Source organism: Mixophyes fleayi, chromosome 6 (assembly GCF_038048845.1).
Source record: "Mixophyes fleayi isolate aMixFle1 chromosome 6, aMixFle1.hap1, whole genome shotgun sequence".
Taxonomy (NCBI): domain Eukaryota; kingdom Metazoa; phylum Chordata; class Amphibia; order Anura; family Limnodynastidae; genus Mixophyes; species Mixophyes fleayi.
The window spans coordinates 75,033,543-75,048,558 of NC_134407.1; the positions used below are offsets into that span (position 1 = coordinate 75,033,543).

General features: G+C 38.5%; 1 protein-coding gene across 1 annotated transcript; it reads right to left on the reverse strand.

Moving 5' to 3' along the window:
- Positions 1 to 367: 367 nt before the first annotated feature.
- On the reverse strand, positions 368 to 8,175 carry KCNJ2 (potassium inwardly rectifying channel subfamily J member 2). The gene is made up of 2 exons (XM_075216862.1): positions 8,037 to 8,175; positions 368 to 1,977 (listed from the first exon to the last, which is right to left on the reverse strand). The coding sequence occupies exon 2, from the start codon at positions 1,755 to 1,757 to the stop codon at positions 480 to 482; it is 1,278 nt and encodes a 425-aa protein (XP_075072963.1). The 5' UTR covers positions 1,758 to 1,977; positions 8,037 to 8,175; the 3' UTR covers positions 368 to 479.
- Between the last annotated feature and the right edge of the window lie 6,841 nt (positions 8,176 to 15,016).

Genomic DNA, 15,016 nt, shown 5'->3' on the forward strand with positions numbered 1-15,016 from the left:
AAATAAAAATATATATAATTTATTTTACATTATGTGCCTTCTGGTTACACTTAAAAAGATTTAGTGCTTTGTCTTAATATCCCAGCTGCCTGTCCTTTTATGTTGTATGTATCACCAGAAACAACTGGTGTAGTAATGTCTTAAATTATGTGTGTGAGCAAGAGGCCAAGAGATGGTTCTACAATATCTTGTCTTCCTTTTGTAGTGTTTTCTTTACCGTCCCTGCACAGCCCATTGTCACAAATAACAGTGCATTGTGGGGGCTTGTCCAGTGACGTGGAACAGTAGTCTATTAGTTCCAGTTTAGACCACCACACCTACACCTGCTCATATTTGCAATAGCTTTCCTGTCAGCTTTGAGTGCTGGCTCTATTTCACCTCTGTCCAACAGTACCGACATCAGAAAACTGCAGTGGGCCTCTGATCAGCAATGTGCACCGATCAGCTAATTTTACCAGCAGAACGTAGCAGTTTTTCAGTCATATTTCAGATTCTCGCCTTAGCGGCCTAGGGTCAAGAGAAACCTGGTTGTGGTGGTCCATGTCAGGATGCATGTCTGTGCTCATGCTATCTGGCAACCCATTGTCACTGCCTTCTTCCTCTTTGCTTGTGAGTGATACTTCATTCTCGTAACAAAAAGTATTTGGATTTGAAAGCATATACTTCTTTTCAGCTAAGTCCCTGGAGCTACAAAGTGGTGTGTTGGGCACTTCATATGTTTTGTGGAACCGCGAGTAGTCTACTTTATAGTAATTCTTTTCCTCAAAAAGAACAGGCTCATAGCGATGACCCCAGTATATTTCATTAGCAAGGTAGGAACTCCGGCACTGAGTGGTCATTGCTGTGGCTTCCACCATGCCTTCCAGTATCACCACTATTTCAAAGTCAGAATTGTCCAAGTCCTGTTTACTCAAATCATACAACGGACTTTCTTCATCAATTTCGTGAACAATGGTGATAGGGGAGACTAAAAATATTCTGTCAATACCACTGTCGAAACCAACATTAATGTCTATTTGATCTAGTGGGATGTACTCCCCTTCTGATGTGATCCGAGACTTTAGAAGCTGAGCTCGTACATGAGCTTCTACAAGGTGACTTTTCCGTAGATTGCCCACTCTCCACATCAAGCACAACTTCCCATCTCTCATGGCTATAACCGCATTGTCACTGAAAACTAGTGTTTCATTTCTCTTTTTTGGCTTGGCCATTTTAGCCATAACGGCACCAATGATAAAGGCGTCAATTATGCACCCAACAATAGACTGGAAAACCACCATGAACACTGCCACAGGACATTCATCTGTGACGCATCGGAAACCATAGCCAATTGTTGTCTGAGTTTCAATGGAGAACAGGAAAGCTGCTGTGAAACTCCTGACTTCTGTGACACAAGATTTGTGATCTTCTGAAGCACCTAAGTCATTGTGAAGTAGAGCTATCAGCCAGAAGACACAGCCGAAGAAAAGCCAGGACAGTATAAAAGCTAGGCAAAAGATGACCAGCATCCATCGCCAACGAATGTCCACACATGTGGTAAAGATATCAGATAAGTAACGCTGCCCCTTTTCGCTCACATTAATGAACTGAACGTTGCAGTGTCCATCCTTCTTGACGAAGCGGCTCCGGCACTGCTGCCGGGTATGGATCTTGCTTTTACCATTTCCATATCCATTGGCAACTGCCATGGTAGCCAGCTTCATTCCGTCCTCTTCTGAAGACACAACGCTGTAACGGTTGGTTCGCACGCTGCCCATCACTTCAGTTGAGGACTGCGGTGCTTCTGCTTTTGAAAACAGTCTTAGTTTTTGCAAAACTCTTTGGAGAAACAGTTTTGAAGGCTCACAGGGAACACTCAGGGGGAAAAAAAATAATGCAGAGATTCCTGTCGCTGTAGGACCCTGGTGCTACCAAGGAAGGTTGTCTGGCATTTGGAGGGATGTCAGCAGACACTCATTATCATGATGATGTCACATCCTGCAAGAAAAGAAAGATTTCATGTCAAAACACATGGAAGTGGTAATGTAAACCTTCCATCTTGATGTTCCTTCCTGTTAACATCAGGTGGAAACAAGTCCATTAATGTAATCTCCTCCTAAATCTACCATTAAGTATACAGAGCAACATCCAAACTACAGGTTACCAGAATCCCATAGCTCTTTACAGCACAAATTATACTAAAACAGATGTTTATGTCACATCTAAAGATATTATTATGCCATATATTTAACTTGGAAATTCCAGTCCTCTGGCAAAACATTACATGCTAACATTCCCTTGCAAAATGGTGACGCCATCTAAGGTAACTGATGACATAAACATTAAAATGTATTTTAATATAAACAAAGGATTACATATAGCTTACTTCGTTACAGAGCATGCTGGGAACCATAGTTTTACAACAGTTCCTACAAACATTCCATTTTTTAAAACAAAGTCCAGGTAACATTTTGTGGTGATGACTAAACAGAGCAAGTTGTCTGGTCCAGAATATGCATTTTGTGCGACCCAATTATACCAACAGTCTCTGGGCACAACATAAGAGTATCACTAAGAAAGTCTGCACATATTTGGTCCTCACTTCGTCTTGCTCCTTTACTCATCCAAACTTTATTGTAAATGCCCCTGTGGAGGCAGAACAACTTGATTATCATTAACAAAATTAATTTTGATTTGTCACGAATAATAAAACGTTATGCTTATCCCAGATAGCCTGGTATGTTACTGATCCAAAGTTATATTGTAGTGGAAATATCCTGCAGGGAGAGTTAACATTGTCTCCTTACTACCTGGAATACATTCTAGATTATTATAAATCCCTATTCTGTAGCACAGCAAGCATGTATGGTGACACACTAACTGTACACCAGTTCCTATGGGAGTCATTACCCAGAAGATGACCCCAAGAATTTGCAGTGTCTCTTATATGACATCTTTCTCACGCACATGCTTAGAAGGAAATAAGAAACCTTTTCTCTTTCTGAGCATTTTTTATTCCAATTCATTGAAAGTCAAGGACTTCCAACGTATTGTGTGGCATGGTTGCCAAATTTCCTTGATTTCCTAGAACAGTCAAACTTGACAATGACCCAGATTTTGTGTTTTTTTATTGACCAACTGCATAGTATCGCATACGTTGTTTTGTGTGTTTTATACAATTCACATTGCTTGTTTTCTTTACAAGATAATCTTTATTGGATGTCTTACATGTATGTCCGCTGGACGGAACAATGTAACATTTAGGTGGCAGCTGTTCTTGTATAAGAAACAACAGAATCTTTTAAGTTGCCGGAGAATGTGCATCCTTTGACCTCAACTGAAATTATTCCAAAAAGTCAGACATTAGCATTATTTTTTAGGCTTGTTGGCTACCTGGCGTCTGGTATTCTTCCAGCCCTTTATGTACTATGGTCATGTCCATTAGCCATGTTATGCTGAAGTGCAAACTGTGGTATGTCTGTATACTGTGCATGGCACATGCCTGGCATAGACGCATCTTGCCCAGCATCAAAGTTCCAAAGCAGTTTGGTTTTAACCGTTGCCAAGTGCTTAATTATAATAAAGAAAAGTCACAGCACAAATACGCTAAGGCCCTTTCACCCCTCATATTAAAAAATAAAATCACAAGCTTCCACAACATAATATGAACTGCAAAGGTTAATTGCTATGCTGAGTGGCTCTAAAGTCCTTTTTTTAAGTCACATCCCCCTATATCTAGTGTAAGCAAGTGTATGATTAACTAGTTAGTGAAAATTAATGGGTTAAATTTTGTGAATGTAATGTAGGATTCCTTGGCCTATTAATGTCATTACAAATAGTAAAATAATAGTGCCCCTTTTTTTATACCCCATAAAACATGTTTTTTTCAGCACACTTCTAGAAAAGAACCACAGATATCTAGAAACATCAACTGTTTGTAGTGAATGTTGATAATTTAGCCATGTCTAGTCCTTATGTGGAATAGAACCATTAATTTTTGACATAGGACCATGTACTGCTTACCAAGCCTCATCAATTTCTTTCTAACAGTCCTATGGTGATTGCACATAAATGACAAGGGGGAATACAATCACTGAAGCACCCATGAACTTACGCAAACTGAAATGAACAGGTTGTGTTTGTAAAGGGCAGTAAAATATGACTGATTCGCCCATTGATGTTTGCGTAAGTTATTCTATATAAAAGTAGGTCACACAGCACATATTACATGTATTGTATCTGTGCTTAATTCCTTCAGCAATGTCATATATGTTCCATAGATCATAGCATAATCAAGCATTACAAATGTCATGCTGACTGCATGTATTGTGTCCTCCGTACGCTTTTTAAATGTGTTCCCCCGACCCTATCATGAAACAGACCGACAAACCATGACTGACAAGAATGACAAACTCAGAAAATAAGAACTGAAACAACAAAAGGAGAGAGCCTTAAAATTGTTCTAGTTAAATGAACATGTTAATATTAAATGTAAGGGGATTTTGAAAGGTAAGTGACGCAGGACAATGTATTTCCATCTACAAAAGACCTACACACAATGAAATAGACTGTGTCCACCACCAACTTTGGTAGCTGTGCTATGATTTTACGTGAAATGGTAACTAATGTGTTTTTACCCACAGAGCAGATTCTCCTGTGCTAATCTTCTCTCTGATATGCCACTTTACTTACAATAGATCACATCATTTACAGTGGGATTTCAAACACTTGTAAAACTACACTCTCTCCAGCTATATAGCACTGCCCTCTAACAGACCCAGTCTGTCAGAAAGTAATTTAAATAGTCTTTCCCCTCCTCTTGTGCCTATTATTGAACTGCAGAATGAATGAAGCCTGCAGTAAGAAGGACTAAACTGCTGACTTCCTAAAATAATAAGCATGTGCTTGAATTTCTCAATTTGCCAATCCTCCTATAAATAACATCTCCTGTTATAAATTTAGCTCACAGCCCAAAGTGGACCTGTCATGTTTTCCATAGGTGCAGAATTGATAAGTCCCAGATATACATTTACAATTCAAATTAGCAGCTACACAAACATTGGTAGATGTTTGTTCGTATTTTTACTGCCCTTAAAGTCGTAAAACATACGTAGCGCAATGGAAATAAGTTTGGATATCCTTAAAATAACCTATGTCACTTTTTCCAAGGATAAAAAATATATGTCCATAAAAACTGGTATTACTGCACCAGAGGCTTTATGGGGAAGGGGCATACTATCAAAACATTGCTTGCTATGGAATATGGGATAAATGCATTGAAGTCAGATGCTTTTTTAAACACTGGATTCTATGCATTAAATCTGACAATGATAATGACTCAGCTCAGCCTATTTGCGTTGTTATCCTTTATAAAGTATGTATTCTCTTTTCTCCTATAGACATTATATGATATGCCATATTCTTATAACTTAGGACATCAGTCTTTACCACCACTGCTGGCATGTAATTACTCAGCCAATTTTGGTGAGAAAAAAAAAAACCAAAACATTTTTTTTCAAAGTTCTACAGGAGCCATAAAATATACAGTACAGGTCATAAACTTTTATTTTCCATGTTGTGTCCCCAAGCAAAGCCTTCTGGGCATGCTGTAATATCCTTTAATGCATTTTGCTGCTTCTGCCTGTAGTAAACCCTGGGAGAATTAAGAGCCATTACTTAGCCCCTAAGGCTTCTGCTCTATTGTTTACAGAGGGTTTGAAATTTACTTAATGCATCCTGGTACTCTGATACTTTAGATACAGTTTGTTTAAACAGGAATGTCAGGTTCCATACCAGGTTAGAGAAGCACAGTCTCTAAGCATTTACATGGGATAAAACAAGGATCTGAACCTTCAAAATAAAGTCACACCATACAGCCATGTACCAATATATGATGTCTAATACAATATATATCCCATACAAACATATCTGGCATTGGACTCTAAACAGAAAACCTGCCACTCCTCATTAACCTGCTCAGCTGTAATAAATCTATATTGTCATGTCATGCTGTGCTGATTATCACAACGCAGAACAAGTTATATGAACCTACAGTACATTCACTTCATTGTGGGTATGTAGAAATTTCACAGAGCTGTGAACTCTTTGTGAAGACAATTGTGTTATTGATATTTTAATTATTACTTATAGAAAGGCTCACATGAAAGTGATCGCTAAAGGAGGCAACTGTACTGTATGGTTATCCATCAGGCAGTAAAATAAAAAAACAACCTGAATTTTCCAGCAGTAGTTTTGAAGTTCTCTGGATGCTGAGTATCATTATGCAGCCTCGCAAGACTGCACAGCACCCTGTGAGAATTACTGCCAACAGGCACGTACTGACTACAGTGGAGCGGGCAGCGCTGCTTCTGTCTATCCATCCTGTATCCCAGAGACCTGCTGAGTCCTGTGAGATTGAGACAATTCCCCAAATGACGCCACTACACTGTTCTACATGTTGCTACGCTGGGGCTAGATTGCTACTGTACACTGTCTCCTCTAGTTTACCTTCGGCAAGCTGTCTGCAGTCAGATACTGAAGCGCAGTCTAATTGCAGTGATCCTTAGCGCAAACGAATATAGCCAAATACATTTAAACTACATAAGAATAAAACATGATTTGCCTTTGATGCCGTTTTTAAGGCATTTCAGGACACTCTGATGATACATGTCAAGGGCTGAAAAGCACCTGCGCCACAAATAGAATTTTACAGGGAATCAGAGCAGCTGGTCTACTTATGGTACTGTAAGGCCAATAGAAACAAACACATGTAGATGATTGTGGCTTTATATCACTATATACATAGTAACACTTTCTTGTCTAAAATGCAGCTAGCGGTGACAGGTTGCAGAGGCTACAAGTCCTATCAGTCCTGTGTTCTGCGAGTGTTGCTACTTCTACCAATCAACCAGTCATTGACATAGGATTCGGCGTGAGAAGAGGATGACAAAGGGGGGACAAACCATCCAATACAAGTGGAAAAAGTTCCAGGAGAAACATTTTCGAAGAGCAAAGTGTTCACTTATGGCTCAATGATTTATCCACAATTACAGCCCAAGTATATATGAGAAAAAATAGTATTCCTACAAAATCGTCCTGACATGATTTGGAGATTAAATACATTGTTATTGTAATGTTTCTAGAACATCCTCCAGGTCCATTTTTTTTAGAAAACAGCTAAATTTCCATGTTTTTACCACTCCCTTTGAACGTTACACATATTTTTCGGCATCTGATTTACATTACACCATAATCATATGTGTAAAATGCGCTGACAGGTGGTATATGACGATGAGATTGCATGGACACATGCATTATAACTATGACAGTAGAAAAAAAGATGGATTTCAGCACCGTTCTGGAGTTATCTGAAATGAGATATCGGCTGCTGAAATTATCCGACCAAATTTCATCACCCCACACATTTTAGCCGTAGATCTGCTTGTGGGGCAGCAAACTATGTATTACAGTTCATTAAATGTCCTACTTGCTGCTCCCATTCACTGTTTCAGCTGTCAAAAACGAAACATGATGCAATTTTATACAGCACAGTCTCCCCCTTCCTTATTTGTTTAAAACCTCAGTGTCTTTTATACTCATCACGTCCAAACTATGCTCATTTTGGAAAGTAGAGTGATGACCAATTGGCAAAATATTTGCAGGAATGAGAAAAGAGAGCACAGATAGCAGTAAAATCGTGCGCTCTGATTGAGGTTCATTTTGCTTTTAAGAAATTCCAACTAATGTGTCCTGCCTGCAAGTTCCAACAGCTGCTGCAAGAAAGTCTCATGAGCACAAACAGATGCTGTGCACAGACCGAGCCTTCTGCCCAACTGTTGCATGGGTGATCATATATTTTTAGCTATAAAGATATCAGAATAATCCAGACACATTCTAACCTCCGGATCTGCTGTGAGAGTACAAATGATAGAAAATCTTAACTGGCATGTATCCTATAAACCTTATCCTTAGATCCCAGCAGAAGATTCATTACAAGTAATAACAGTATATAATTCCTATGAACATTCAATCCTGCATATATTATTATAATGACTTACCCATTATATAAGAAAGTGCATTTTAAAGAATAAGATCAAAAAGATCCAGTGGCATTTGCTTGGAGATGAAATAAGGAGCACAAATCCAAAACGGTGTTTCAAAGCCCCACTAATCCTAGGATAGTTGAGTGTGCGATCATTCACATCCTCTGCCTATCTCTTAGCAGCCATGTGCTTTTAAATAGCTAGCCGGCACAGCACGCCCCTTGGTGCTGCTCTTGGCCAATCAGGATGCAGGGGGCGGCTTGAGTGACAGTTGAGGGTCGGGCTGTGTGAGAGCTTTCACCAACTCATTGAGAGGAAGTTTAGTGCAAGGAACAGAAAGGAGAAAGATGAGATTCACTGAAAAGGCTGCACTGAGGAGGGGGCAGCGAGACTGTGGAAAGTAACGATGTTTCTACACCAAACAGTTGTAGATTGTTGTATGAGAGAAATGACAATTGTTACCACTAGATTGCCAGCTCACACATTCACACTTATCACTTGGTCTTCCAGTCTGTGCTTGAATTCAGATGAGTTTTTACAGTTATGACAATAATTGAAATACAAATGTTTGCATGTTTTTTACAACTATCATAGTGTAAATGTGTCACATTTCTGCATAGCTAGCTGGGATAGATCCACAGAGTGAGGGGAGGTTTGAGACATCTAAATGTTTATGGCAAAATCCCAGTATCACCAAATCTATTACTGAATTATTCCATGTTTTCACATAACTCCTGCTGTCATTGTCACGTTTTATTCTATCTTTTAACTATCAATTGTTAAAACATCAATGCTGGTGATTGTCATACATATACATACAATGAAACAGCTGCTTAATTCAGAGATACTGTACACTTAGAACACTAAAGTTCTGTAAAATATTGATATACTTTTTAAGAGTAATATGATGTTGATATTGAAGGATAAATATTGCAATACATCACAGGGTCAGCTAACCTACAGTATCCAGCTACAGTTATCTATTTAAGTAAGTGTTACAAAGGAAACATGTCATGACAATATAGTCAACTTTTTACTGTTGTATTCTAATGTTGGCAAATAAAAGGTGAATTAAACACATATAATGTAGCACATTGCATGTGAATAATGCATGCATTTAATATGCACCCTTTTGTGTCTTTTATATTTGCAGTGGAGTTACATCTGCTTATAGACAGTATTTGAACACTTTGTTCAATAATTGTAGAAAATGAGACTGTCACATGTCAACAGTGCTAAAAGCGTGTGTGCAGATTTATAGCTTTTCATGCATCATTTGTTCCATTCTACAAGCACTAACTTATGTTCACATGCATAAAATATAGGCATTCTGTTTATGTTAAAGCTAAGTCTGTGTTCAAAGTAGATTAACTCTTTACCGGATTGGCTGACAAGCCACATATCCCACACAAGATCACAAAACCTTCTTCACTCCTAAAAAGAGAACAGAGAATATATAATTTATGCTTTGTGATTGTCTTATTTTACACCCTTCTTTTACACCAAAGTGAATTACTGTGATGTTTCTTATGTTACAGAACAGAACTGCTAAGAAAAAGGAGAGAGGTAGTCTGTACACGTTTTAGTAATTAATCCAACAAACAATGCACATAGTAGTTTACTGGGTTTTTGTTATGATCTTGCTATGTGTAGTTACTGGCCAAATAGTCTACTGACCCAGATATCTTGGACAAACATCAGATCCGGAATAGGGTTAGGCAAACAAAATCCTTTAATTTTCCTTCCCTCCAGCGTAGATACTGCATGCTGTCTATCAATCCAGACGTGGCACTATTCCACATACTCAGTTTGGTGGTCATCTGAAGCATAATTTAAAAATAAGAATTTAGGGCCTGATTCATTAAGGATCTTAAATGAAGAGGATTCTTATTTCAGTCTCCTGGACAAAACCATGTTACATTGCAAGGGGTGCAAATGAGTGTTCTGTTTTGCACATAAGTTAAATACTGACTGTTTTTTCATGTAGCACACACATATCAATGTTAAATTTCAGTGTACAAATAAGCTATCAAGTATTTGTGTGCTACATGAAAAAACAGGCAGTATTTAACTTATGTGCAAAACAGAACACCCATTTGCACCCCTTGCAATGTAACATGGTTTTGTCCAGGAGAATAAGAATCCTCTTCATTTAAGATCCTTAATGAATCAGGCCCCTACTAGTGTGCACAGCATCTCATCTACCAAAATATAATGACTACTTTTAGCTGCTAATTTTGTTATGATTTTCAAGGGATCATGTAAGGTACCTACACCTGTTTATATGCATGCTCAAAATATAATTCAACTCCTTCAAGACCATATGTATTTTCACCCTTATGGGCAGAGTGATTTTCACATTTTCTCTGTAGGTCGCTTTTTAATTTTGTAGTCTACCCAAACATATTGTATTTCCTTTCCTTTTCAGAATAAATTGCACTTCCATTAGGTAGCCTATCACAATATATATCTTTTTTAATTTGTATATTTAATGGAAAAAAAATTACACAATTAAGGTAAACCCACAAATATATTGCTCCATTAAACAATTTAGGGCCTGATTCATTAAAAAAATAGTAACTTTGCACCTTGGCAAAACCATGTTGCGTTGGAGGGGAAGTGAATTTAAAATGTGAGGACAGATTTTGTAATTGGGGTAGGGCATGTCCTAGATCAACTTTTAATGTCAGTGTAAAAACTAAAACTATCAAGTATTTGCGTCCTACATGAAAAAACAGCCAGTACTTTCCTTATGTATAAAATTATAAACTCATTTGCACCCCTTGTATTGCAACATGGTTTTGCCAAGGTTCAAAGTTACTAATTTTTTTGCTTTCCCTTCCTTAATGAATCAGGTCCGTTAGGTGTATTACAGATTGCCCTGAGGGTTATAATGAATGGTATATATATATATAAACAGTGTGTGTGTTTTTACTTTATTTCCGCATACACATTATTATTTTATTGTTTTGCATTTAATAGAATCAGCATGTGTTTGCATGTAGATGTAACTGTGATGTCAGTGGCATCTAAACTCATGTTAAAGCATGTCAGCACATGCTCCAGCAATAGAGACAAAGGGCAGAGAGGCTGTCTGGATCTTACTAGACCAAGGAGCTCTTCCTCTGTCTCCTCCATGAAAACCCCAGAGATGATGTCACTTAAGTTTCCGTGAAAGGTAGAAAGAGCACTTTGCTCCCCATGTATAGCTTCTATAACCATATGTACAGCTTCTATATGGAATGCTGTCCAGGACAGGGGCGGACCCAGACATTTGTCCTACCATGGGCGATTTTAGGGGGGGGGGCGAGTTTAGGCCCCACCCCCTTTCTGTGTTCTAAGGCTGCCGGCGGCTGCACAGTATGTGCAGGTCCGTTCAGCAGTGAAAGTGTGCTGTCCCGCCGCTCTGATTGTGTTTAAAACACAATCAGAGCAGCGGGACAGCACACTTTCACTGCTGAACGGAACTGCACAGTATGCAGCTGTCGGCAGCAAGCCCCTGGTAGGGGAGGCGATCGAACAGGGAACGGCCCACGTTCTATGCAAGCAATGCTAATAATACTACCAGTTTTTAAGATGATGCACTGCCTGGTGCTCAAGACCACTGCACAGGACATGAGATCTTTATGTATAGCTGTCTACTGGTACATGAAAGGGGTTAAAGTTACATTTGTCAAGTAATTATTTCTGCAGTTACTGGTTCCATTTCATATCAGAAGTTGATCTCTGGCTGTAAACTTAACAATTTCATTACCTGGGTGCAGCTATTCCCAAGTAAGTGTAAATCTAAGATTTTTGGATATACATTTTTAGTTTGTCAAACATTTTTTTCAAGAGATTAAAAAGTAGTAACTAAATAGTACTGCTCTGTGGTGTATTTAAGTGCTTTCTAAACAAAGGAAATATTTTTTCTTCTCTTTAAAATAGATCTATAAATTAGTGTATATACAATTAATATCACACTCTGACAAGTGCCATTAAGGGAACGTGATGCAATTTCTGAAGGAATATAATACTAATAACCTACCAATACATGAGTTGGAACATATTGCAGTTAACGTTTTTTGGTGCCTTCTTGTGGGCAAACATCATCATTAATATAGCACCACCAAATCAACAGCTCTGTACAGAGAATATTTGTCATTCACATCAGTCCCTGCCCCAATGGAGCTTACAGACTAGATTCCCTAACACACACAGAATAGGGTTCATTTTTGTAAGCAGCCAATTAACCTACTAGTATGTTATTGAAGTGTGGGAGGAAACTCATGCAAACACGGAGAGAACATACAAACTCCACACAGATAAGGCCATGGTCGGGAAACGAACTCATGACCCCAACACTGTGAGGCAGAAATGCTAACCACTGAGCCACTGTGCAAATACTTATATACTGTGTCTGTTTCTGCCTAATGTATTAGACTATGCTCTCACATTCCCCTCTGTTTAATTCACTACAAAAGAACTTGTGCTTTAGACTGAATTGCATTGTAATTTGTCTTTATAACATATAACAACTGTTATTGTTTTGCAGTGAACAAGATCAATCTAAAATAAATAAATAACATTTGATTATGGTTCAACATTCTATTGTAGTTATGTTGCAAATACCGCTGAAATAAGTGACTACTGTAATAGATTTGTTAAGCATTGGTTCTGCTGAAGCAGGTGTGATATGTTTTAGGTATATGCTGTCACAGGACCAGTAGGTGGATTGTGGAAAACCTGCAGTCTAAACATTTACAATGTTGACCACTCTGAGCCAAACATCTGTTCCTGAGTATACCTATTAATACACACTAATTGGAGGTATGTTTTTCTTGGCTCTTAATTATAGACTAGATTGTTTACAACCGTGCTTTGGTCTATTTAGTGCAGAAAATGCTTTAGGTAGAAGCAACAATATATTGTGTATTGCACTTTACTTTTCCCCCACACTTTGAAAGAACATTGATATGTACAAAAGTGAAAAGTAAGGCTGTGTCCCATCCATTTTGTAGTCTTAAAGAGCTCATGTCCTGGTGACACTTAGGGGCATATTCAATTGTCGGCGGGATTGACGAAAATCCCGCGGTCCGCGCACGATTACCGTTATTACCGTAATCGTGCGCGGAAAAAATAGGGAGCTGCGAGCTGAAATCCAGGGAGAGATTACCGTATTAACGGTATTAGTTTTTCCGCGGCGGAACCCGCCGACAATTGAATATGCCCCTTGGGGTTCATTAATTAAATACTGTGACCTCCGTGTTGGCCATGCAATGCAGCAAGTAATGTACCAGAACAGCTGTGTAAAGTTATTATTCTGAAACATCACCTGAAATAGAATATAGATTCAGATCACGTACAGTCTACACCTTGGCTCTAGAGCCTATTCATTGCATACATATTTTTCAGTGAGCACATTGTTAAGGCCACACAAAGAAATGGTTTCACTCTAGGTGACCTCAGCTCGATTCACCATGCTGACATATACCGGACTCAAACAGCAAAGGAGTAAACAGTATGTCTGCTGGACAAACTTATATTACAAAAAACATAGGAAGAAGAATGGGTCTAGCATCGTTCTTCCTTTTATGCTCCATCCTCTGTTTCCAGTGAGCATAAGGCAGTAAAGATCAGTTACTCTAATATATCTGTATCTTACGGATAATGCCAGACATTTGGGTTATAAACACCAATCAGCCACAACATTAAAGCCACGGACAAGTGAAGCAAATAACATTGATAATCTTATTACTTTGGCACCTGTCAAGGGGTGGGATATATTAGGCAGCAAGTGAACAGTCATTCCTTGAAGATGATGTGTTGGAAGCAGGAAAATTGGACAAGCGTTAGAATCTCAGCGACTTTGACACCAAATTTTGATGGCTAGACGACTGGGTAAGAGCATCTCCAAATCGATACGTCTTGTGGGATTTAATGTTTTAAAAATGACATCAATTCTGAGTATATTTTCTTGTTCAGGGATGTTGAAGATGAAGATCCAACATTGTTAAGGTTAAGCCTGGGTAGTGTGTGGTTAAAATCCTTACTCCTAATGTGAAAATGAAATAATGAATGTGTTTTTTTTTCACCATACCTAACATGCACATATGATTAAGAACCTGTTCAGTATGACCCACTTACACAATACACAGGGAGTGGTGGTGTACAATAACTGGGTCACAGTTAGGGTTTCCCTCTTTCTGGAAAAAATACTGGCCTCTCTATATCTGTTAATAAAATTGGAATCAAGTCCCATTTTTACTGACCAGGTTAGCAAAATACTGGCAAAGTGTCAAACCGAATCACAGTACATGTATGAGTTTATGGATTTGCAAGTGAATAAACTATAGGATTTCATGTCACACATGGGGCCTGATTTAGAGCCAGACGCAAATCCTTCTGTTCAGCACAAAAATCACTTTTGGCGAAAGATCTGTCTCAGTTTGCACTCCGACTGAGACAGATCTCCCTGTTGCACCTCTCTGCGCTTAGAGAGGTGGAAAGGGGGAGGTAATGGGTGAGCCTAGCAATGTAAAAGCATGTTTACGCTTTTTACATGCTATTTTGAGTTGAAAGCAAAGGCAGATAGGTCTGTAGGTGACATATCTTTTGCGAGTGCTTTCAGCTAGTGTAAGAGACTTTGGTGTATGACAAAAACAAGTTAAAAAACATTAAATTGTAAAAAAAAATGTGTTTAGGGGGAAAGAACAATTATTTTTTCTTTTTACATTTTTTTTAAAAATTATCTGCTTTACAGGGCGCTGTGCATGATCCACTTGCACGTCGGCCCATAAGGCAGATAAAGAGGTGTATTTCTGCAATTTGCATAATATTCTAAGTCGCACGGATCTAAAGTTCCGTGGCAGTTAAAATACTGTGTAAATTACGGGATGCAATTTAGACTTACGATTTCAGTGTAAATTTCGTACGACTCTAAATGAGATCCATAGTCGTAAAAGCACAAGACTAATGAAATAATTAGAAGATCAGCTCCATTCAAGTATTCTGCA

Coding starts and splice junctions, on each gene's coding strand:
- KCNJ2 (XM_075216862.1), bottom strand. CDS start 1,757: ATGGGCAGCGTGCGAACCAACCGTTACAGCGTTGTGTCTTCAGAAGAG.